Source organism: Schistocerca nitens, chromosome 4 (assembly GCF_023898315.1).
Source record: "Schistocerca nitens isolate TAMUIC-IGC-003100 chromosome 4, iqSchNite1.1, whole genome shotgun sequence".
Lineage (NCBI taxonomy): Eukaryota > Metazoa > Arthropoda > Insecta > Orthoptera > Acrididae > Schistocerca > Schistocerca nitens.
The window spans coordinates 887,893,154-887,918,380 of NC_064617.1; the positions used below are offsets into that span (position 1 = coordinate 887,893,154).

General features: G+C 44.6%; 1 protein-coding gene across 1 annotated transcript in view; it reads left to right on the plus strand.

The window, feature by feature from the left end:
• Positions 1 to 25,227, plus strand: part of LOC126252643 (uncharacterized) — a 273,111-nt gene that overhangs the window by 190,850 nt on the left and 57,034 nt on the right. The window contains exons 6-7 of the mRNA XM_049953545.1: positions 6,025 to 6,209; positions 8,417 to 8,676. Of these exons, the coding sequence (XP_049809502.1) occupies positions 6,025 to 6,209; positions 8,417 to 8,676 (445 nt within the window). The remainder of the gene's footprint in view (positions 1 to 6,024; positions 6,210 to 8,416; positions 8,677 to 25,227) is intronic.

Below are 25,227 nucleotides of genomic sequence, written 5' to 3' on the forward strand. Positions count from 1 at the left end.
TCAAGAGTAGTCGCACACTTAAATGGAAACGATTTACTTAGCATATCATAGACTGGATTCCAGAAAGGTTGCTCGACTGAGCATGCGATTTATACACCCACTCATCAAATAGCGCAACACATCACTAGGCGATATTTTTGTGTTATCTCCAAAGTCTACGAGTGTGTAGATCATGACAATTTCTTAGAAAAAATCAAGTTTATGACATTGATGGCTTTACACATAGCTGGTTTGAATCATACTTCATAAACAGAACGCAAAAGGTTGAGCTGAACAATTTAGAAAGTGTCGCAGAGGTAGAAAATTTTAGTGACTGGGGTAAAAATCACAGAGGAAGTCCTAAAGGGTTCAATTTTGGGTTCACTCCTATTCTTTATATGTGTGAATGATCTTCCACTTAATATTCAACAAGCAAAATTGGTACTTTTTGCATACGATACTAGTGTTATGACAAATCTCGTTAGACTGAAAGCAACAGAAGAGTTAGCAAACGATATTTTCGACAGAATTCTTAAGTGGTTATCTGAAAATGGACTCTATGTAAATTTCGAAAAAATACCCTACATTGAATTCAGTACATCAAATAGACATACCAACAATTGATGTAGCACGCGAGCAGCAGTCACTAAGTAGGATATAATGCTTCAAATTTTTGGGTGTACATACTGAACTGGAAGAGGCCTATTGCTGAGCTTCTCAAACAATGAAGTTGAGCTGGTTTTGCTCTTCTTATAATTGCTGATCTTGGAAACAACTGTATCAACCTCTTGACAAATTTTATATACACTCCTGGAAATTGAAATAAGAACACCGTGAATTCATTGTCCCAGGAAGGGGAAACTTTATTGACACATTCCTGGGGTCAGATACATCACATGATCACACTGACAGAACCACAGGCACATAGACACAGGCAACAGAGCATGCACAATGTCGGCACTAGTACAGTGTATATCCACCTTTCGCAGCAATGCAGGCTGCTATTCTCCCATGGAGACGATCGTAGAGATGCTGGATGTAGTCTTGTGGAACGGCTTGCCATGCCATTTCCACCTGGCGCCTCAGTTGGACCAGCGTTCGTGCTGGACGTGCAGACCGCGTGAGACGACGCTTCATCCAGTCCCAAACATGCTCAATGGGGGACAGATCCGGAGATCTTGCTGGCCAGGGTAGTTGACTTACACCTTCTAGAGCACGTTGGGTGGCACGGGATACATGCGGACGTGCATTGTCCTGTTGGAACAGCAAGTTCCCTTGCCGGTCTAGGAATGGTAGAACGATGGGTTCGATGACGGTTTGGATGTACCGTGCACTATTCAGTGTCCCCTCGACGATCACCAGTGGTGTACGGCCAGTGTAGGAGATCGCTCCCCACACCATGATGCCGGGTGTTGGCCCTGTGTGCCTCGGTCGTATGCAGTCCTGATTGTGGCGCTCACCTGCACGGCGCCAAACACGCATACGACCATCATTGGCACCAAGGCAGAAGCGACTCTCATCGCTGAAGACGACACGTCTCCATTCGTCCCTCCATTCACGCCTGTCGCGACACCATTGGAGGCGGGCTGCACGGTGTTGGGGCGTGAGCGGAAGACGGCCTAACGGTGTGCGGGACCGTAGCCCAGCTTCATGGAGACGGTTGCGAATGGTCCTCGCCGATACCCCAGGAGCAACAGTGTCCCTAATTTGCTGGGAAGTGGCGGTGCGGTCCCCTACGGCACTGCGTAGGATCCTACGGTCTTGGCGTGCATCCGTGCGTCGCTGTGGTCCGGTCCCAGGTCGACGGGCACGTGCACCTTCAGCCGACCACTGGCGACAACATCGATGTACTGTGGAGACCTCACGCCCCACGTGTTGAGCAATTCGGCGGTACGTCCACCCGGCCTCCCGCATGCCCACTATACGCCCTCGCTCAAAGTCCGTCAACTGCACATACGGTTCACGTCCACGCTGTCGCGGCATGCTACCAGTGTTAAAGACTGCGATGGAGCTCCGTATGCCACGGCAAACTGGCTGACACTGACGGCGGCGGTGCACAAATGCTGCGCAGCTAGCGCCATTCGACGGCCAACACCGCGGTTCCTGGTGTGTCCGCTGTGCCGTGCGTGTGATCATTGCTTGTACAGCCCTCTCGCAGTGTCCGGAGCAAGTATGGTGGGTCTGACACACCGGTGTCAATGTGTTCTTTTTTCCATTTCCAGGAGTGTAATTAACTAAGCCGCTGTTTATAGTGTGAAACCCGGATCAAGTGGTGCCGCTAGCTGGCGAACACACGCGGACTGCCGGGCTGGAAATACCAATTTACATCAGACGTCATTATTTGTTTGGTAAATAAAAGTCGTCTTTTCTTGCTGCACTGTATTTTATTTCTCCCAGACACGTTTTCCATTTTTTCGATTTTAGGGCTAATCAGCGGGATCCAGAATCATACAGTTTTGTTTTGATATGTGTTACTTGTAGATTATAAAACATTTCACTTCTCGTTTTTTATGTAAATAATTGATTACCCACAGTTCTTCGCGTTTTTAGTTGGCGTCTGCATTTCCTCTCATGTTGTCTCACGCCGGAGGACGCACTATAACTTCATTTACGAAGCATATGAGGACAAACAATATGAAAAGTGGGAAGGAAGAAGTTAGGAAAATAAAAACATGCTTATGTTTCCGAAAATGCTGTATCGCAATCTCTACCATGTGACTAAATAGGAGGAAACGCGGATGCCAACCCAAAACGTGAAGAACTGTAAGTAATCAATTATATACATAAACGAGATGTCAACTCCTTTATAACCTACAAGTAACACATATCAAAACAAAACAGCATCATTCTGATTTCCACTGACAATGCCTCAAAGTTAAACTGGCGAAATGCGTCCGGGAGAAATAAAATACAGTGCAGCAAGAAAAAGCGGTTTTTATTTACAAAACAAGTATTTCTATGCTTGCTCCGGAGGAAGGCCACACAAACAAACTCGTTATAAATGATTATGTTGGTGATGACGCTTGCAAGTCAGCTGACTCATGCCATTAATTTTTTGCGATGGTTTGGTAAGAAACAAGAGACAGTAAAATTTACTCAAAAAATACTGAATTTCAAACAAAAACAGTAATAAAAGCCAGATGCTCAGGACTGGCTGGATGAAGTCAACAACGATGCATAACAGCTGAAACGCGTCACAGCAGGCGATGCAACATGGGTTCGCGGATATGACGCAGCGTGGATCGCCACGACTGGAGAAAGGTCAACACGTACGATCAAACGTGAAGCTCGCGCTCCTGTATTCTTCGATTCTTGGCGGTACACTTCATCACGACTTCTTGCCACAAAGTCGCACGATCAATAAGGAGTGCTACACACTAATTGAAGCCAGTCTGTCTTAAGCAATCAGGAAAATACTCATAAATAATTACATACTTTAGCATCACGATAATACAACTGCTCGCACTTCATTGCTTATTATTGAATGTCTGACCAAAATCAATACTGTAATGAGGAGCCCCATGGTCAATTTTCTTCAGAAGTTCTTCAAGTGCCAATTTTATGTTCCCACCAATAAAGAAAACCATAAGGGTCTTCTTCTTTTCTTTTTCTGCTGACTGGGGATGCCCCTGTTTGTCTGCCTCATTCCGTGGGTGTAGTGGACCAGCTGCTGTACCATATATTGGGTGGTCGTCCGGGTAGTCGTTTCCCTACCGGCCCTCCATGTCCATGTTTATAAATTTTACCAAGTCTTGAAGCGACCCTCCTTCCCACATGATCTTTCCAATTTTTTTTTCTTGTCTTCATCCATTTATTTCTATTTTGTGTTGCACGTTATTCCCTTATCGACCCAACTGTCCTTTTGTCTCACATGGTTACTCCTTGGATCTGTCTTAGTACCTTCATTTTCACTGCCGTTAAATTTTATCTTTTTCGTTTCTGCTCTAACTTCTGCTGCATGTAAAAGGAAGACGCACCATGTTTTATATTATGTGTAAATAAAAGTGAAGGGGGAGGGGAGATAGAAGGAACGGAAAGGGAAGGATTACTGATGTCAGCTTCATCGGGATATTACGCGAAATCAGCGGCGACGAGTGAAAATGTGTGCCGGAGTGGGATTCGAACCGGGGATCTCCTGCTTACTAGGCAGATGTGTTGACCACTGCGCCATCTGTGACACAGTGTTATCACATATAACTGCGTGGAGTATCTCAGCATGCCTCCCTGTCCATTATACTTCTTTTCGCTACTCTTAGATTCCCCCACAAGGTTGGACATACTTGTGTATCTGCACTGAAGAAGGTGGATCCATTGTCCATCTAGGAGAATCAATTATATGAATGCATTGTGTCTGTTCTTTCAGACACATCTGAAAGAACAGGTACCATGCATAGACATTTATTATATTTTAATATTACCTTCGGTTGTCATAAGTTGGTTCCTCCACACAGTATTTTGGAGGCATCCGGCTATCCTTACTGCCTTTGTGACTTTATTTTTCACTTCCATGGTTAAGTCTTTGTAGCTGGATACAACAGTCCCTATATAATTAAAGCTCATCTATTGTTCAATTGACACATAATTTAATTCTAATTTGCACTGTACAGATGGTTGGGTATCACCATACTCTTAGTTTTTTAAATTGAGATTTCCATATTATATTGTTAGCTGTTTTCTTAAATGGCGAATTAACCTATGTAAATTATCCACATTATTTGTTATCAGCACATCATCATTAGCATAACGCATTATCAGTGATGTTGTCCATTGTGAAGCTGAACAGGAGTGGGCTTCATGAGTCCCCTCGTCTAATTCCTTTATCTGGTATAATTTCATCTGTGAATCCTTTCCGTGTTTTAATTCTCGTTTTATTACCTCTTTATATGTATCTTCTATGATTTTCATTAAACCAATTCGTACTTTTTTGTCAATTAAGGACTGAATTATAGCCCTTTTTCTAATCGTATCAAAGACTTTTGTCAAGTCAACGAAGCACAGGTAGCCTGTGTTATGAAACTCTATGGATGTCTCCACAATTTGCCTTAAAACAAAAGTAGCACCTATTGTGCTCCAGTTTTTCCTGAATCCTTGCTGTTCTGATGCTATTTCTGTGTAATTCTCCATTCTGTCTCTAATTACTGATGTTAACATTTTTAAGGTACTATCAAGCAGTGTAATTTCCTGATAATTATGTAATACTTGCTTATCTCCTTTTTTAAACACTGGAATTGTAATACATACATTCTTTCCACTCTCTTGGTATCGTCCCTTTCTTCATGATACTATTAAACGAAGTATGAAGCTGTTGATATAACACCTGCTCCCTGTACTTTATTAATTCATTGTTTACGCCATTGGAATTCTCTGTTTTAAGTCTTTTTATTGGAATGCATATTTCCTCCAATAAGAAGTCTTTTTGGTTGTCAGTTTCTGTGGTTTGGCTACTACTTTCAATTTCTACCTTTACTATCTCCCTATACTGTAATTTAAAATAATTTTTCCACTGAATTTTGCTGACTTGTGTATCTGAATATGTTCATTAATATCCTTTTACTTTTGGAGTATCCACCATACTTTTTTTTTTTGTAATCCATAAAAGTCTCGTTCCATACCTTTCGTATAACTCTCGCCATTGTAGTCCTTTTATTTTCTGACTATCCGAGTTCACCCTATTACAAATGATCGTATACTCCATGTAATCGTCTCGACTTTGACTGGCTATATGTTTTGAAATGCTTTCTTCTTCTGATCAGCTAATTCTTTAATATCTTGGTTAAACCATGGTGTTCTGTACGTAGTTCTACCTCCTGTCACATTCACCCTTTCATGCGTAAAGCTTTTCTTGTCGCCTCGTCGTTTTAGGACAATGCTGAATACGCATAACTGAGAGAGATGTAAGCTGTCCTACAGGCGGAGGTCCGGAAGTATTTCGGGTTTTAGAGAAAGCACTGGGTATCTACTGGAATACATTTTGAAGGGGATAACATTGGCATAGAGGGATAAGCTACGCTCCTGCCGTCACACGCCTGCCATGGCCTGCCGCAGGGACCGCGTGCAGGAGCGTTTCGTGGGGTTGCTGGCGCGCGCCGCTGCCAGGGGGCCGGAGCCGTCGCGGCCCGCCGCCGTCGACGAGTCCCGCCTCTGCGGCTGCCCTGGCAAGCTGGTGGACGTGGGCGCGCTTCACGCCCTGGCTCACACGCCGCCCCGCCAGCAGCTGTACTACGGCGCAGGTGAGGTGGCGATCACTGCGCGTGTGTCTGTGGGGGGAGTGGGCTAGCCGCTCAAACTACCTGCCGCCTCAGTCTTGTTGCAGCCACTCAACGGCTTAGCTAGGGTGGCAACAACAGGTGATAAGTCATTCGATTGTGACAAAAGCGGAGTAGTCGTTGCAAAATGGCGGCACTCTCAGTATGGTTAGGGACAATTTGTATTTCGGGACTTATTACATGAAAGATGTATCGATTTAAACCTCATTTGTGCATAAATAATAATAAAAAACGTAGTTCAGTAGCAGGATCATAGCTCATCTTTTTGTGTAAATCCCAGAGACATTAAGAGATATAATGAATTTTCAATTTATATCAAAAGTGGCCACCATCCAGACAGAAATTAATATTTTCAAAAGTTAATAATTTTAAAAAATGAAAATTTTTTTCGTAAATTAAAATAAACCTTCTTTATATTTTTAAAATTAGATTTGAGTAATGTTATGCTAATTGCTAAAAGGAACTTTGATATACATTGTACACAACTTTTAAATGGTTATTTTATAACGATAAATAATTTTCTACTTGTGGAAAAGTATTGCTAGTTTATTAAGAATCTAAAATTACAGTGACTACAAAATTAAAACTCACAATTTTGTTAATGCCCAAGATAAATTCATAAAATATTTCTTTCTCCAAATATAATGTGTTGACCCCTAATTTATAATATTATATTCCATACTGGAAATTTATTTCCATCCTTATACTCTTTATCACATTTCAATCACTTTTACCAAACAAATATAATATTCCCCAATATTTTCAAAGAGCTTTTCTGTTTTAGGCTTCCTCCAAGTGTGTGTGAATGTTTTCTTTTCTGGTGGTCTTTATATTTTCTATAGTTTTTACAAAAATGTGGCAGTTCATGAGTGTGAAGAAATCTGTGTTACACTCCTATTTTACCTCTTATTTTCATCTTGGTGTGCAAGTGGGTGGATTTATTTATCAAGATTACTCGATAAGGCTTGATAGTTCAATTTTTTTCAGTTTTATTTCTAGTGCTAACTTTGCTTCAAACTTCGTTAGTAAACTGGATATTTCATTGCCTTCAATAATGATTTTACAAGGGATGATTTTGGTGTTAAGTGATAGATTCTTATATGCATCATGCAATTATTTTTGATATCACAAATGTATTTCTCAAATCTATACACATTTAATCCCTCCTTAACAAAGCATTTTTCACTGATATACTCTTTGGATATTCATATAGGTACATTTTTCTAATTTTTGGGACTATGTTAAAACATTCCTTTAATTTGCTTTATTCACTAATTTCATTTAATATTCTAATTTACCAAAATAATCCATTAGAGTCTTTGTTTGAATAAATTTATTGACACTAATTAATCTATATAAGCTGCAGATTCAATAAATTACTGTTAATCACAATGTAAATCATTATCACTCTCAGCAAAATTCGGTGTTAGAATTTCCTCATAGTGTAAATAGAGAATGTAGACTATTGAAAGATTTGAAAGAATATACACATGGAATTGTTTTAGAAGTCACTATAATGTGCCACTATACATATAGGTAGATCTAGAAATATTAATAAAACACAGATCTTTTAGGGGATACTGATTATTAGACTAGGATAACCTTAGATATCATATGTAGTTTAAAAATTTAGAGAAGCTCAAATTTCAAGAATTTGTAAAGAAATCTCTAAACTTTGAAATGAAGATAAGAATGTGTACAAAAATGCATATTGCAGGTAATGAAAATATTATCCTTTTAGATAAATATCAAAATAGTTCAGAAGTTCGTTCAATCATTCTATGCTCGAAAAACTATGTGTTTTTGGAGAATATTTACCAAAAGGAAGAACTACAGAGGTTCATTGTTACAGTCTTATTCAAACTTATTTAAAACTTCAAAAGCATCTAGTAAGAAATAATCTAAATTTCTAGAATATTTTTAAATGTCATTTTTGTTGTACATTTCTTGGTGGAGAGTTAAAATTTGATCAATTGAAACGAGTATGTTGTAAATGTAGGAAGGAAGAATTCTATTTTGTAACTGTCAGAAGTGCTGTACCAGTCTGTATAACTTTGCTCCTAACCACGTGGGACAGCCTGTACATACAGGGCTATCACACCAAAGTTGCTGCCACCTGACTGGTGGTGTGGTGCTACATAACGAGTGACGTGTGGCCCTATGTGTTGCAGAGGACTGCAGTCAGAGTCGTTTCCCGGAGCCACGTGACTTCCGGATCGCAATCGTAGAGGGCGCGCCGGAGGTGCGGCTGCGCATCGGCCTGGAGCAGCTGGGCCACGGCGCATGCGCGGCCGATGTGGAGGTACGGTTGCTGCTCGCCGTGGGATTCCCTGGCTGGCCTGCCACGGCGGCGGCCGACGGCCGGGACTTCCCCCATCGGGTCTCGCTGGCCCATCCCGACTGCTTGGTCTTCCTGGAGGCCGCCACCACGGTGCGTAACCTGCTGCTTACAGGAAAACTTACCGCACGGTAACGAGCGAGGCTGTGGAGGCTGTTCTCAGCTGAAAGCGACAGTCTGAGCCAACTGCTTCACCACATATACACCTCGGCGTTCTTGTAGGTTAAAACTACTCTGTAGATGACGCAATTTTTTCAAAACGTGTCTCTGTAGTAGACGAAATGAGCACAATGTGTTGTGGCTGCATTATAAACTTTTTCTACTCACCTTCAAAACATTTCAGACAAAAATCAATTTTCAGCACTTGAAAAGCTACAGTGTGAACCAAAAGTCCGTCAACACTTGAAAATGAACTAATGTTGTTGTTGTGGTCTTCAGCCCTGAGACTGGTTTGATGCAGCTCTCCATGCTACTCTATCCTGTGCAAGCTTCTTCATCTCCCAGTACCTACTGCAACCTACATCCTTCTGAATCTGCTTAGTGTATTGATCTCTTGGTCTCCCTCTACGATTTTTACCCTCCACGCTGCCCTCCAATGCTAAATTTGTGATCCCTTAATGCCTCAAAACATGTCCTACCAACCGATCCCTTCTTCTAGTCAAGTTGTGCCACAAACTTCTCTTCTCCCCAATCCTATTCAATACCTCCTCATTAGTTACGTGATCTACCCACCTTATCTTCAGCATTCTTCTGTAGCACCACATTTCGAAAGCTTCTATTCTCTTCTTGTCCAAACTGGTTATCGTCCGCCGGCCGAAGTGGCCGTGCGGTTAAAGGCGCTGCAGTCTGGAACCGCAGGACCGCTACGGTCGCAGGTTCGAATCCTGCCTCGGGCATGGATGTTTGTGATGTCCTTAGGTTAGTTAGGTTTAACTAGTTCTAAGTTCTAGGGGACTAATGACCTCAGCAGTTGAGTCCCATAGTGCTCAGAGCCATTTGAACCATTTTTTTGGTTATCGTCCATGTTTCACTTCCATACATGGCTACACTCCATACAAATACTTTCAGAAACGACTTCCTGACACTTAAATCTATACTCGATGTTAACAAATTTCTCTTCTTCTGAAACGATTTCCTTGCCATTGCCAGTCTACATTTTATATCCTCTCTACTTCGACCATCATCTGTTATTTTACTCCCTAAATAGCAAAACTCCTTTACTACTTTAAGTGTCTCATTTCCTAATCTAATTCCCTCAGCATCACCCGATTTAATTTGACTACATTCCATTATCCTCGTTTTGCATTTGTTGATGTTCATCTTATATCCTCCTTTCAAGACACTGTCCATTCCGTTCAACTGCTCTTCCAAGTCCTTTGCTGTCTCTGACAGAATTACAATGTCATCGGCGAACCTCAAAGTTTTTACTTCCTCTCCGTGAATTTTAATACCTACTCCGAATTTTTCTTTTGTTTCCTTTACTGCTTGCTCAATATACAGATTGAATAACATTGGGGAGAGGCTACAACCCTGTCTCACTCCTTTCCCAACCACTGCTTCCCTTTCATGCCCCTCGACTCTTATAACTGCCATCTGGTTTCTGTACAAATTGTAAATAGCCTTTCGCTCCCTGTATTTTACCCCTGCCACCTTCAGAATTTGAAAGAGAGTATTCCAGTTAACGTGGTCAAAAGCTTTCTCTAAGTCTACAAATGCTAGAAACGTAGGTTTGCCTTTTCTTAATCTTTCTTCTAAGGTAAGTCGTAAGGTTAGTATTGCCTCACGTGTTCCAACATTTCTACGGAATCCAAACTGATCTTCCCCAAGGTCCGCTTCTACCACTTTTTCCATTCGTCTGTAAAGAATTCGCGTTAGTATTTTGCAGCTGTGACTTATTAAACTGATGGTTCGGTAATTTCCACATCTGTCAACACCTGCTTTCTTTGGTATTGGAATTATTATATTCTTCTTGAAGTCTGTGGGTATTTAGCCTGTCTCATACATCTTGCTCACCAGATGGTAGAGTTTTGTCATGACTGGCTCTCCCAAGGCCATCAGTAGTTCTAATGGAATGTTGTCTACTCCCGGGGCCTTGTTTCGACTCAGGTCTTTCAGTGCTCTGTCAAACTCTTCATGCAGTATCTTATCTCCCATTTCATCTTCATCTACATCATCTTCCATTTCCATAATACTGTTCTCAAGTACATCGCCCTTGTATAAACCCTCTATATACTCCTTCCACCTTTCTGCCTTCTCTTCTTTGCTTAGAACTGGGTTGCCATCTGAGTTCTTGATATTCATACAAGTGGTTCTCTTCTCTCCAAAGGCGTCTATAATTTTCCTGTAGGCAGTATCTATCTTACCCCTAGTGAGACAAGCCTCTACATCCTTACATTTGTCCTCTAGCCATCCCTGCTTAGCCATTTTACACTTCCTGTCAATCTCATTTTTGAGACGTTTGTATTCCTTTTTGCCTGCTTCATTTACTGCATTTTTATATTTTCTCCTTTCATCAATTAAATTCAATATTTCTTCTGTTACCCAAGGATTTCTATTAGCCCTCGTCTTTTTACCTACTTGATCGTCTGCTGCCTTCACTACTGCATCCCTCAGAGCTACCCATTCTTCTTCTACTGTATTTCTTTCCCCCATTCCTGTCAATTGTTCCCTTATGCTCTCCCTGAAACTCTGTACAACCTCTGGTTCTTTCAGTTTATCGAGGTCCCATCTCCTTAAATTCCCACCTTTTTGCAGTTTCTTCAGTTTCAATCTGCAGTTCATAACCAATAGATTGTGGTCAGAGTCCACATCTGCCCCTGGAAATGTCTTACAATTTAAAACCTGGTTCCTAAATCTCTGTCTTACCATTATATAATCTATCTGATACCTTTTAGTATCTCCAGGATTGTTCCAGGTATACAACCTTCTTTTATGATTCTTGAACCAAGTGTTAGCTATGATTAAGTCATGCTCTGTGCATAATTCTACAAGGCGGCTTCCTCTTTCATTCCTTAGCCCCAATCCATATTGACCTAGTATGTTTCCTTCTCTCCCTTTTCCTAATGACGAATTCCAGTCACCCATGACTATTAAATTTTCGTCTCCCTTCACTACCTGAATAATTTCTTTTATCTCGTCATACATTTCACCTATTTCTTCATCATCTGCAGAGCTAGTTGGCATATAAACTTGTACTACTGTAGTAGGCATGGGCTTTGTGTCTATCTTGGCCACAATAATGCGTTCACTATGCTGTTTGTAATAGCTAACCCGCTCTCCTATTTTTTTATTCATTATTAAACCTACTCCTGCGTTACCCCTATTTGATTTTGTATTTATAACCCTGTAATCACCTGACCAAAAGTCTTGTTCCTCCTGCCACTGAACTTCACTAATTCCCACTATATCTAACTTTAACCTATCCATTTCCCTTTTTAAATTTTCTAACCTACCTGCCCGGTTAAGGGATCTGACATTCCATGCTCCGATCTGTAGAATGCCAGTTTTCTTTCTCCTGATAACGACGTCCTCTTGAGTAGTCCCCGCCTGGAGATCCGAATGGGGGACAATTTTACCTCCGGAATATTTTACCCAAGAGGACGCCATCATCATTTAATCATACAGTAAAGCTGCATGTCCTCGGGAAAAATTACGGCTGTAGTTTCCCCTTGCTTTCAGCCGTTCGCAGTACCAGCACAGCAAGGCCGTTTTGGTTAATGTTACACGGCCAGATCAGTCAATCATCCAGACTGTTGCCCCTGCAACTACTGAAAAGGCTGCTGCCCCTCTTCAGGAACCACATGTTTGTCTGGCCTCTCAACAGATACCCCTCCGTTGTGGTTGCACCTACGGTACGGCACGCAAGCCTCCCCACCAACGGCAAGGTCCATGGTTCATGGGGGAAGATGAACTAATTCACGGAATAATTCAGGTAGAGAGGTAAAACTTGATACACATGTCTGAAATAACATGGGGTTTTATTGAAACCAAAAACGAACGCAAAAACTGGCCTACAGATGGCGCTGGACAGCAAGATGTCAGTATCACCGTTTCAGAATCGGGTATGACTTGAGCTGCAGTGAGAGAGCGATTCATCTGCACCAGCAATTGTAGTGTGTTTACTTTACCGGAAAAAGTACTGTTAATGAAATTTCACGATTAGAATGGAGAATCCGTTACTGCAGCTTTACTTTCGTATCACCATAATAAGGATATACGAATGTGTGAATATTGTGTGACAAATGTCGCTGTGAAGAAAATGATCACAAACTTCGAAGCCAAGGCTGTTTAGACAATCAGATCTGTAATCGGCCACCAGACACAAATGCTACTGCTGCTCATACAGTTCAGAAGGAAATGGAGACTTTAGAGGATTAGTTTTTTTTATTTTTAATTTTTTTTAAATTTTGTCTGCACAGCGAGCAAATTCTTGGAAACGTCATATTGCAAATTGTTTTAACAATTTATGTGATCGACATTATTTAAGTTGTACTCTGGTTTGATGTAACATAGGATTAACAAAGGACTGATTCGACATAACAGTGAGAGTGTAAGATAACTGGTAAACAAGATCAACACGGAATACAGGATACACACTAGTAGCATACCATAAAAATCCTACTATTAACACAATAAGAAATGATCATTCGCTGTTGGTACACATTTGGGATATTCCTAATTCAGTTCACATAATGACTATATACTTCAGCCATGCTATAACTGGCGTGAAGCTCCTTGGTGTTTGTGCCTTATTATACCATGGAACTCTTGGAATAATCGGACGAATAAATGTCTAGTCTCTGCCCTTAATTTTACATGTCCGTGATCATTCCTCTTGCCAGTCCGATCACAACAAATTTCCGAGCGTAGGTATCATATCTGTGAGAGGGAGTTTATCATATTTGCATAGCCCATGCGGAGATGCCTGCTTTTCTAGGGCATCAACCTGCTCATTTACAGGCATCCCAGAATGACCTTTCGTTCATACCATCACGATGTTGCGACACTTCCTCTGCGCCCGAAACGCAACGTCGATATTTGCTGCAACCATGGGTTTGGTACAAATATTATGATGATTTCTAATCATTTATATGGCTGACATACTGTCAGAGATGTGTGCTGCAGACATCTGTGGGAATGCCAGGACTTCCAAAATGGCAGTCAGCTCGGCTGTCGCAATAAAGGAGCGTGGATCCAGCTTGTGTAGGCTTTGTTGTTTGCATCAGGGTACCCAATAAGCACTATCAGCGTCTTCACCAGACTTGGACCAATATGTATGAACAACGCATGCATCGGGATTTAAAAAAAAAATGGCTCTAAGGACTATGGGAGTTAACATCTGAGGTCATTAGTCCCCTAGAGTTAGAACTGCTTAAACCTGAATGAGATTTTCACTCTGCAGCGGAGTGTGCGCTGATATGAAACTTCCTGGCAGATTAAAACTGTGTGCCCGACCGAGACTCGAACTCGGGACCTTTGCCTTTCGCGCGCAAGAGCTCTACTATCTGAGCTACCGAAGCTTCGGTAACTCAGATAGTAGAGCACTTGCCCGCGTAAAGCAAAGGTCCCGAGTTCGAGTCTCGGTCGGGCACACAGTTTCAATCTGCCAGGAAGTTTGCTTAAACCTAACTAACCTAAGGACGTCACACACATCCATGCCCGAGGAAGGATTCGAACCTCCGGCCGTAGCAGCAGTGCGGTGCCGGACTGAAGCGCCTAGAACCGCTCAGCCACAGCGGCCGGCCTGCATCGGGATAGTGAGACAGGAATTTCAGATTTTGACACTTTAAACTGGCCTTGGCATCAGCCTGCAGATTTAGATGTTTTCGCAACTGGAAAAGTAAGTTTTCCGAGGCATATCGAATATGAGGAGCCTATCTTAGCTTATCGTCGATAATCGTCCCCAAGATATTTAGATGTTTTTGCAGCTGGAAAAGTAAGTTGTCCCAGATATACAGTTTGAGGAAGTGGAATCCTGTGGCGGGTAAAGATAATAAGGGTAGACTTTCTGTCAGAGACTTCAAAGCGACATTCTGTACACCACTCATGCAGACGTATGAGCTCGGTGTGCATTTTCAGATGACAGGACTGAAGAGTACTGGCTTGGAAATATATCTATATGACGTTGCGAATTCTAATGTTTGGATGTCATTGGCAAAGAGGTTCAAAAATATGTGTGTGAAATCTTATGGGACTTAACTACTAAGGTCATCAGTCCCTAAGCTTACACACTTAAATTATCCTAGGGACAAACACACACACCCATGCCCGAGGGAGGACTCGAACCTCCGCCGGAACCAGCCGCACAGTCCATGACTGCAGCGCCTTAGACTGCTCGGCTAATCCCGCGCGGCGGCAAAAAGGTGATTGAGGTCTGCAGTAGAGAGACTGAATGAATAGTTAGGGAGCCAAGACTGATCCCTGCAGGAGTCCTCTGGTCTTTCTATGGGTCCCAGCATAGCTCTGTGTTGCAAAATGATTGTCTTCCTATTGCTCAGAAAGCTTACAGCGCTATGCATGAGTGGGTTTGGAACCTAGTTTCTTCAAGTTTTTTCATAAAACTGTCAAGACGACGTTGTACTGAACGCAGCTCTCAAGTAATTGTTTTGAGAGTAGGATTTCAGATGTCTCTTTCCCTTTCCGAAATCCAAATTGTTTTTCCGTAATAGTTTCTAGTTTTCACACCACCCTTCTAAGCATCGCTTAATAATCTTTTCCTTACCTTCGCTTAACAGGGTAGTAAGGTGATTGGCCGACATGACTTAAGTTTATCACATATTTTACCGCATTTGTGGAGCGGGACGTCACGACATGTTTTTAGTGAGTCCATTTTGATTTTTTATGTCCATACGCTATCGTAAATTTTGAACAGCAGCAACTTCCTTTTATGTGGGACCTGTCGTACCTTGAGCAGTCAGTATAATCCGGGCCAGCTGCACTACCTGTCCCTCGGGAGAGCGCAATTTGGAGTTCTTCCAGCGAAAAGATTTGTGTGATGACAATCTTGTCCTCTTCATATTCCGCCTTGTCTTCTTTGTCCATTATGTCAGGTGGAGCTATCATACACAAGAATGAGAGTAAAAGTTCGTTGGTTGGTGGAGATGTATACATATCCATTAATAGACTGATTTTAAGGTTCCGTATTACATTCCAGATCCCAGTTAATGGAGTTTCTTTGCAGACTGTAATGCAGGAATTGTGCCAAGATTTTCCTCTTTTGTGCTTGAATATCGTCTTGGTTGCAGCTTATAATTTCTTAAGGACAAGAAAGTTTGTATCATTAGAGAGAGTTTTGTATTTTCTTAATGCCTCCCTTCGTTCCTAGGGGACAGCGGCACATTCTGAATCCACCAACAGGGTGATAGCCTGTGAGCAGTCCGCTTATGTCCTTTCTGAGATACTGAGGCTTCCGCTGCTTCTTTGATAAGCGATGCCAAGATCTCATAGTCTCTTCCGGGATTCCCATTCCAGTTTACCTCCAAGCAGTGTTTCGTATAGGTTCCAGTTAGCTTTGTTTGTGTTCCATTGCCGCTTCATTGCATGTTTAACGATCTCTCCAGGTTATGCTTTTATTATAATTTGAATTGACACGTAATTTGAACCCAAAGTATCCGGTATCACTTCCCATGTTGTCCCGATAGACAGTGCACGGTATTGTATGCTTAAGTCCACTGCCGTCGGGTCTTCATTTGCTCGGACTATTCGTGTGGATGAGCCATCATTTAATACTATAAGGTTCTTGAGATCCATATGTAATACATCGACTAGTATTTTTCCCATTGCATTGGCATTTCTGCAGCCCCGCGGTGCACAGTCACCTAGAAGCAGAAAGGGTTTTCTGGGATAGGCAATGAGTGTCGATAACTGTTGTTTGGAAAGCCTCTCGTTAATTGCTTTTTATGCTAAGATCAAAGTTAGATGGATGTCCTTGATCCGCAGACGAATAGCTACCATTTGCAATGGTTCATGCTGAGTGCCAGTACAGACAACGGAAAAGTGGATATCTTGTTTCATCAACAACGCTGCACCATCGTAGCTATCATCTCTAATGCCAGAGAAGTCAGGGAATGCGAACGGTTCGTTTACTTTCAACCATGTTTCGGTGATGGCACAAGTGTCTACTTGAGTTTAAAGACAAAAACGTCGAAGTCTATCTTTGTTTACCTTGAGCGATCTTGAGTTCCGTTGGATGATTTTAGAGGAGATTTTCGTGTGTAAGGAGTGGGCTCAACGTGTTTTGGGATGACATCTGGATCGAATCTGTTTGTAGTCCTGGAGTAAACCCATTAGTGGCCTGCTGGTACGATATATCATTTACCACTGACATATACTTAAAACTTTGTCAATGAGGTAGTTCCCAACATCACTCTGTTAGCTGAGCCTTTAAAATTGTGGTGGGTGGGGGACCCATTGGTGCAAGGGGAAGGCAGCGTTCTGGTTGCTGCAATTGGTCCCACAGGAGCATGTGTTAGTGGGTTCCTCTATGTTCTACAGAATCTACACGTTACTGGTGGGATAGTAGCGCATGCTGCATTAGAGGAGCGGGTGGTGCTATCGGCGGTGAATCCAATGGAGCCACAGTTTCTGACGTCTGCGCCATCGTCGTCTTGACACTGGTTGGTTGCTGCAGACCGCAGGTGGTGATGCTGACAGTTGCATTCAGCCGTTGTAGAGTCGGAAGGGGCGGGAATGTTATACCCTGTTTGGGTGAGAAGTAACTGCATTCGCGTAACGCCTCTTTTCAAACATAGCTGCTGCTTGTCAGTAGGTCATTCAAGATACACTAGGCATGTTCGATATAGTGTACTGTGACCACCGGTACAATGAGTATAGGTTGGCTGGTAGGCCCTCCCACGACATCATTTCTGTGTCGTCCTGCACAGTACGCACACCTTGTCTTACTTCTGCAGTGTTTGCTGCCATGTCCATATCGCAAACAATTATAACATTGTAAGACGCAGGGTACGTACACGTCCACTGGACGGCAAAATCGAATATAAACAAACTGTGACAGCCACTAAATGTCACAACACAAACTGGAGACGGCTTTTTACCTTTTGGCCGTTCAGAATTACAATTTTACTAAATATCCTGATGACAATAACTTCGCAGCAAAACGACATTTCCGTGAATAGTTCGTCTTTCATAAGGGAGATTTCAACGTTACTGGTGACGCCTTGTTTAGTAGTGGAGAACTTCGGAATGTGGGCCTCCAACTTTGTCTAAGAAAGGACGTTGAACAAGTGCACTGGTAGTTAGTCCTGACACAGACTCAATTTTTACACGGTTTTTCTCCGCCTCTGTAATATTGATTGCATGCTTGAATAATGACTGGCAGTACCACCTAATAAAGACAGTGCCATAGTGCCATAGGGTGGATCAGCCTGTCTATGTTTCTGTATCTGCTTTCAACAAACAAGATACAAGGCCCGTTGTCGTTAGACGCTTACAAATAAGTAGTCCAACTTACATGTTGATGGGTGGATGGTACCTTGGTACCTTCATGGGTGGCATCGACACGTAGCACTTTCTCGATTTTGTCTCGTCGGTCGTCCTCTCCTTGCTCCTCCGTGCGGTCCCGCTGGCGTTTCTGAGAGGGCTGCTGGTCTTTTGCTGCAGTTGCATCGACAGGTGGAAGATGTTGGTGTCTGCGTTGTGGGACATGACGATTACGTCTCTAATCGCTTCACTGATAGGTGCATGAAGTGCTTCAGTGTCCACTGCGACACAGCGCGTCTGGTTTTGTGAAGCTTTGTGGAGCAGGAGGGTTGGAATAACCGCCATCCATGGTGGTCATCACAGCGGAACAAAAGTTTTTACGATTCGGCAGAGGCTATGGAAGGAGAACAGATATCGAAACGAACTACCTATGTATACACTCCGAGAGCTAACTGTGCAAGTGGATTCATTCCCGCATTGTGATGTCAGCCCTCCTGAAATCACACTTCGCACCGGCGTTCCATGCACTGCTTTTGGAGAGCACCGGGGCTTACCCTCCAATGCTATCCATACAGGCACCAATTTTGTGATGTGGAGAGCTTTGAGGTGTGGGCACATAAAAAGTCCCCTGAGGGTCCAGGGGTTTTAATAGGCCCGAGGTATTCCTGCCTGTCGTAAGAGGCGACCAAAAGGAGTCTCACACTTTCTGGCCCTATAAGTTCAGGTCCCATTTTATGGTTTAACGTGCCACTTTCCAAGCGCGGGCCATGTGGGGATGGATACCTTATGTGTTGCATGAGTTAGCCATAGTGCTCGTAGATTCGATCTCCTAAACCTCTTGTCATCATGCTTTGCATCTCCACCTGCAGTTCAACTATTTGGGCGAGGACACCTTCTGGGGTATATCATCTTCTTCCACTGTCTCATGTCCTCTTTCGCCCTATGACAATATTGGATTTTTCTGCGTCCAATATCCAAAACCGTAGCCAGCCTGTTGTGGTAGAGCCATCATCTACCCATTTGGTGGTAGCCCCCTGACAACACAGGGATCGCACTCCTGATGCCAAGGAGTAGATGCCTGTCTTCCTGGGACATCAGGACTCCCGGCAATGGCCATAATGCCAGGTGGCCTTCGATGTGACTGGGTGGCACCCATGCGGAGAGCCCCTGATCGGAGTGGGTGGCATCAGGACGGATGACCCGCAATGAAGCAGACTAAGTCATCTCTTGCTGGTGACAGTTTGGCGCCAGCAGTCTCTAAGAAGGGCAAGATCGAGTAAAATGCTGACAGGTATGACCCTTAATCGTTTCCCTCCCGTGCTACACCCTGGGAGGAATGTAGGGCTACAGTAAGAGGACAGTCTGTATCAGAATGGATGGGAACTCCTTTCTACCTACGACGCCTCAATTTCTTGTTGAACATCTTCAGGATACGTTCGGGGAAGTGACAACACTGTTCAAGATGCGAAACGGCGCAGTCTTGTTACAGACGGCATCCCCAGCCCAATCCCAGGTGTTACTCACCTGTGACCGGCTGGTTGATATTCCTGTTTCCGTCACTCCCCATAAAAGCCCCAACATGTTCCAGGGGATTATTTTCCATTGCGACCTCGTCTTGCAGTCTGACGACGAGCTCCGTGCTAGTCTAGAATGGTGGGGTGTTCATTTCAACTGGCGCATTTACAGGGGACCCAAAGACAACAGGGTTGCTACTGGTGCCTTCACCTTGGTTTTTGAGGGTGATTCATTGCATGAAAAGGTCAAGGTGGCATTGCATGAGAAGGTCAAGGTGATGGTTTACTGTTGTGATGTTAAACCAAACATCCCTCCCCCTATGCGGTGCTTTAAGTGCTGGAAATTCATGCACATGTCTTCTCGCTGCACATCCAGCGCCACATGTCGAGATTGTGGACGTCCACTGCATCCAGATAATCCATGTTCGCCTCCTCCCACTTGTATCAACTGCTCGCCAGACTGTCCAATACTACAAAAGGAGCGGAAAATCATGGAGTACAAGACCCTTGACCGGTTGACTTACCAAGAGGCTAAACGTAAATTTGAACAATTATACCCCATTCGATTGACGTCCACATATGCTGCAGCTTTGTTACCATCGCCGCCGCCAGTCTTCCCACACTCTGTGAAACGAACAGCGAGCCCTCCGCGCCGCCAGAATACATCCACTCCCTTGGCGGTAGGGGGAAAATCTCCTTCCGTTGCTCCCAAAGTACCTACTTCAGGAGCAAGCCCCCACAAATGCAGGGGACATCAGTCCCCTCCCCTCAGCCAGAGAAGCAACAGCCTCCTCCAGCTCCTCTTATGTGGAAGGGGCCCTTGAGAATCTCTCTCCCAAGGTCTCCACTAATGCCACAGCAGACACTTGCCTGTCACTAAAGGAGCCAAAAGCTGCTGGACGAAGAGCTTCACGGTCTTTCTCCTTGCCTAAAGAAAAGCGAGAGAGCAAGCAAACTAAGAATAGGACTGCTAAGAAGCAGGACCCTCTGGTGGCCTCAACACCACTACTCTCTACGAGTTCTGCATCTGAGGATGAAGTGGAAACCTTAACGTCCCCTGAGGACCTCGATCTCACTGATGCCTCATCAGCAATGGGAATGGATATAAATACTCCTTTGGTGGCAGCAGCAGCCGGCCACGGTGTCCTATCGTTCGCCGGCCGGTATGGCCGAGTGGTTCTAGGCGCTACAGTCCGGAACCGCGCGGCTGCTACGGTCGCAGGTTCGAATCCTGCCTCGGGCATAGATGTGTGTGATGTCCTCAGGTTAGTTAGGTTTAAGTAGTTCTAAGTTCTAGGGGACTGATGACCTCAGATGTTAAGTCCCATAGGCTCAGAGCCATTTTTTGGCGGCAGCAGGTGACCCTGAGGTGTAGCCTGCCTCCGTGCACATTTCATGCCTTCCCAGCCTCACGATAATTTCATCTTCCAGTGGAATTGCTGCGGTTTTTTCTGACACCTGGTTGAGCTACAGTAGCTGTTAAGCTTTACACCTGCTTTCTGCATTGCCCTCCAGGAAACCCAGTCCCCTGCAATGCGGACCCCTGCCCTCCATGGCTACAAGGGATATTATAGGAACTGTAGCGACTACAATAGAGTGTCAGGTGGAGTTTGCGTCTATGTCCTGAACTCAATATGTAGCGAAACTGTGCCCCTTCAAACCTCTCTTGAAGCTGTGGCTATCAGGATAAGGATGATGCAGGAAATAATTGTTCAAAAATGGTTCAAATGGCTCTGAGCACTATGGGACTCAACTGCTGAGGTCATTAGTCCCCTAGAACTTAGAACTAGTTAAACCTAACTAACCTAAGGACATCACAGACATCCATGCCCGAGGCAGGATTCGAACCTACGACCGTAGCGGTCTTGCGGTTCCAGACTTCAGCGCCTTTAACCGCACGGCCACTTCGGCCGGCGGAAATAACTGTCTGCAACGTATATCTTCCTCCAGATGTTGCAGTACCCCTGAATGTATTGGCTGCTCTGATTCAGCAACTCCCTAAAACTTTCCTATTTTTGGAAGATTTTAACGCCCACAACCCCTTGTGGGCCGGCACCGTGCTTACTGACCAAGGTAGACATGTCGAAACTTTAATGTCTCATTTCGACCTCTGCCTCCTAAATATTGGAGCCATCACACATTTCAGTGTGGCTCATGGTAGTTACTCGGCCATTGATTTATCACTTTGCCGTCCAGGACTTGTCCCATCCGTCCACTGGAGAACCCATGATGACTTGTGGGGCAGTGACCACTTCCCCATCTTCCTGTCACTACCCTGGCGACATGCCCACCGATGCCTACCCAGATGGCCAGATGGGCTTTAAACAAGGCAGATTTGGAGGCTTTCACCTCTGCTGTCAGCGATGAATGTCCCTCTCCCACGGTAACATCGATATGGTGGTTGATTGTGTCACCAGGACGATCGTTTCAGCGGCGGAAAACGCGATCCCTTGTTCCTTAGGGCTCCCCCAGCGAAAGACAGTACCTTGGTGGTCGCCGGAAATTGCTGAGGCCATTAAAGAGCGTAGACGGGCTCCATAGCGACATAAGCGGCACTCTTCCCTGGAGCACCTAATAGCTTTTAAGCGGCTCCGTCTCCGCGTTCGCCAGCTTACAAAAAGACGTAAACAGCAGCGTTGGGAGAGGTACAAGTCGACCATTGGGTGCCATACTTCACCTTCCCAAGTCTGGGAAAAGATCAGACGAGTTTGTGGGTACCAGACCCCAGCAGATGTTTCTGGCGTTAACATAACTGGCGTTATGTAGCGACGCAAACGCTATTGCCGAGCACATTGATGAGCACTATGCTCGAGCCTCATCGTCGGAAAATTTCCCTCCAGCATTTCACCCTCAAACGGGGTATGGAAGAGAAGGTTCTCTCGTACACTAAACGCCACAGTGAACCCTGTAACACCCCATTTACAGAGTGGGAGCTCATCAGCGCCCTTACCCATTGCCCCGACACAGCTCCTGGACCTGATCGGATCCACGGTCTGATGATTTAATATCTCTCGTCCGACTACAAGTGACATCTGCTCGTCATCGTCAACCGGATCTGGTGCTACGGCCTTTCCATTGCAATGGCGGGAGAGCACCATCATTCCTGTGCTCAGGCCAGGTAAAAACCCGATTGATGTAGATAGCTATCGGACTATCAGGCTCACCAACGTTCTTTGTAAGCTGCTAGAACGTATGGTGAGCTGGCGGTTGTGATGGGTCCTGGAGTCACGTGGCCTACTGGCTCCAAGTCAGGGCGGTTTCCGCCAGGGTCGCTCTACCACTGATAATCTTGTGTCCCTCAAGTCTGCCATCTGAATAGCCTTTTCCAGTCGCCAACACGTGGTTCCCGTCTTTTTTAATTTATGAAAAGCTTACAGCACGACCTGGCGACATCATATCCTTGCCACATATGAGTGGAGTCTCCAGGGCCCACTCCAGATTTTTTTCCAAAATTTCCTGTCGCTCCATACATTCCGTGTCCAAGTTGGTGCCTCCCACAGTGCCCCCCATATCCAGGAGAATGGGGTCCTGCAGGGCTCTGTACTGAGTGTGTCTCTATTTTTAGCGGAAATTAACGGTCTAGCAAAGAGCTGCAGGGCTGTCTGTCTCACCTCTTTATACAGACGACTTCTGCTTTCGTACTGCTTCTCCAGTACTGGTGTTGCTGAGCGCTGCCTACAGGGAGCCACCCATAAGGTGCAATCATGGGTCGTAGCTCACAGCTTCCAGTTTTCAGCCACGAAGTCGTGTGTCATGCAATTCATCCGGAACCAGAACTTTACCTTAATGATGATCCACACACTGTAGTGGAGATATATCGACTCTTAGGACTGGTTTTCGACGCTCGATTGAATGGGCTTCCTCACCTTCGTCAGCTTAAGTGGAAGTGCTGGCAGCACTTCAACGCCATCTGATGTTTGGGCAACACCAACTGGGGTGCCGATGGCTCTACGCTTCTGCGTCTCTACAGAGCCCTTATTAAATCCCGCCTTGATTATGGGAGTGTGGTTAATGGTTCGGCGGCGCCCTCAGCATTGCGTTTACTCGACTCAGTGCACCACTGTGGCGTTCGCCTAGCGATGGGAGCTTTTAGGAGGAGTCCGGTGACCAGCGTTCTGGTGGAGGCCGGAGTCTCTCCATTGAAGGTTGGGCATGCACAGCTGCTTGCCAGTTACGTTGCACACATTCATAGCTATCCTGCACATTCGAATTACCGTCTCGTTTTCCCAACCACTGTGGTTCATCTCCCGCAGCAGCTTACGATTGCGGTTCACGTCTGATCGCTTCTGTCTGAACTGGAGTTCTTCCCTTTACCACCTCTACTCGAGGTCCATTCACGTACATCTCCATGGTGTGTGGACCTTTCACATGTCCCTAAGGACTCAGCTAACCCGCGGCTCTTTTCTCTCACTTCCTCTCGATTCTTCACATGTTCCAGGGCTCTGAAGTGGTTTTCACCGACGGCTGGATGGCTGTTGGCCACGGTGGCTTCTCCTACATTCATGGAGGCCATATTTAATAGCACTTCTTGGAAGATGGCTGCAGTGTTTTCACAGCAGAGCTGGCGGCTACATTTCGTGCTCTTGAGCACATCCACTGATGGCCTGGCGAGTCATTTCTTGTCTGTACTGACTCCTTGAGCAGCCTCCATACTATCGACCAATGCTACCCTCGTCATCCTTTGGTAGTGACCATCCAGGAGTCCATCTATGCCCTGGAACGGTCCCGTCGTTCAGTGGTGTTTGTCTGGACCCCGGGAAGTGTCGGAATCCCAGGCAACGAACTTGCTGGCAGGCTAGTGAAACAGGCTATGCGGAAACAACTTATGGAGATGGGCATCTCTGAAACTGACCTACGTTCATTATTACACCGCCTGGTTTTTCGGTTTTAGGAAACAGAGTAACATAACCTCAGTATGCACAAAAAACTGCGTGTCCTTAAGGAGACTATGAATGTGTGGAAGTCCTCTATGCAGGTCTCTCGCAGGGACTCTGTGGTTCTCTGCCAGCTCCACATTGGCCATATGTGGCTAACACATGGTTACCTCCTCCGCTGCGAGAACCCATCTCGGTGTCGCTGTGGCTTACCTATGACTGTCGTCGGCTTCTTGCTGCACTGTCCAGTTTTAGCGGCTCTGCTTCGGACTTTTAACCTTCCCAGCACCCTACCTTCAGTGTTGGGTGGCAATGCCTCAACAGCAGATTTAGTTTTACGTTTTATTCGTGAGGGGGTTTTCTATCACACCATCTAAGGATGGGCATTTGGCCTTCTCTCTGGGCCTCCACCCTCCCTCCATTTTCACGTTCTGTCACCGTTTCTTTGCATTTGGTTGTCTTGGTATCTGTCCTTTCTCTTCATGTGTTCACCTTGCCTTGCCTTTGGGGGTGGAGATTTTAGTGTGTTGCAGAGTGGCTGGCTCATCCTCTCTTATTCTTGTGATCAGCCAGCCCATACCTTCTGCTCTATGGTTTTAATACCTTCTTCTACTTTTACTTGTGCTGTACATTTTCCCCGTTTTCTGTTCGTTCCATTCGTTTTATTTTTAGGTGTGGTTCTGCATTCCTTTCTTCCCTTTTATCTTCCCAAACTTACTTTGGATGTTGTTTTACCCTGAGCCTTGTTTGTGTCAGGACAAGGGACTGTTGACCCTCTAGTTTTCTCCTTTTATACCTCAAACCAACCAACCAACATA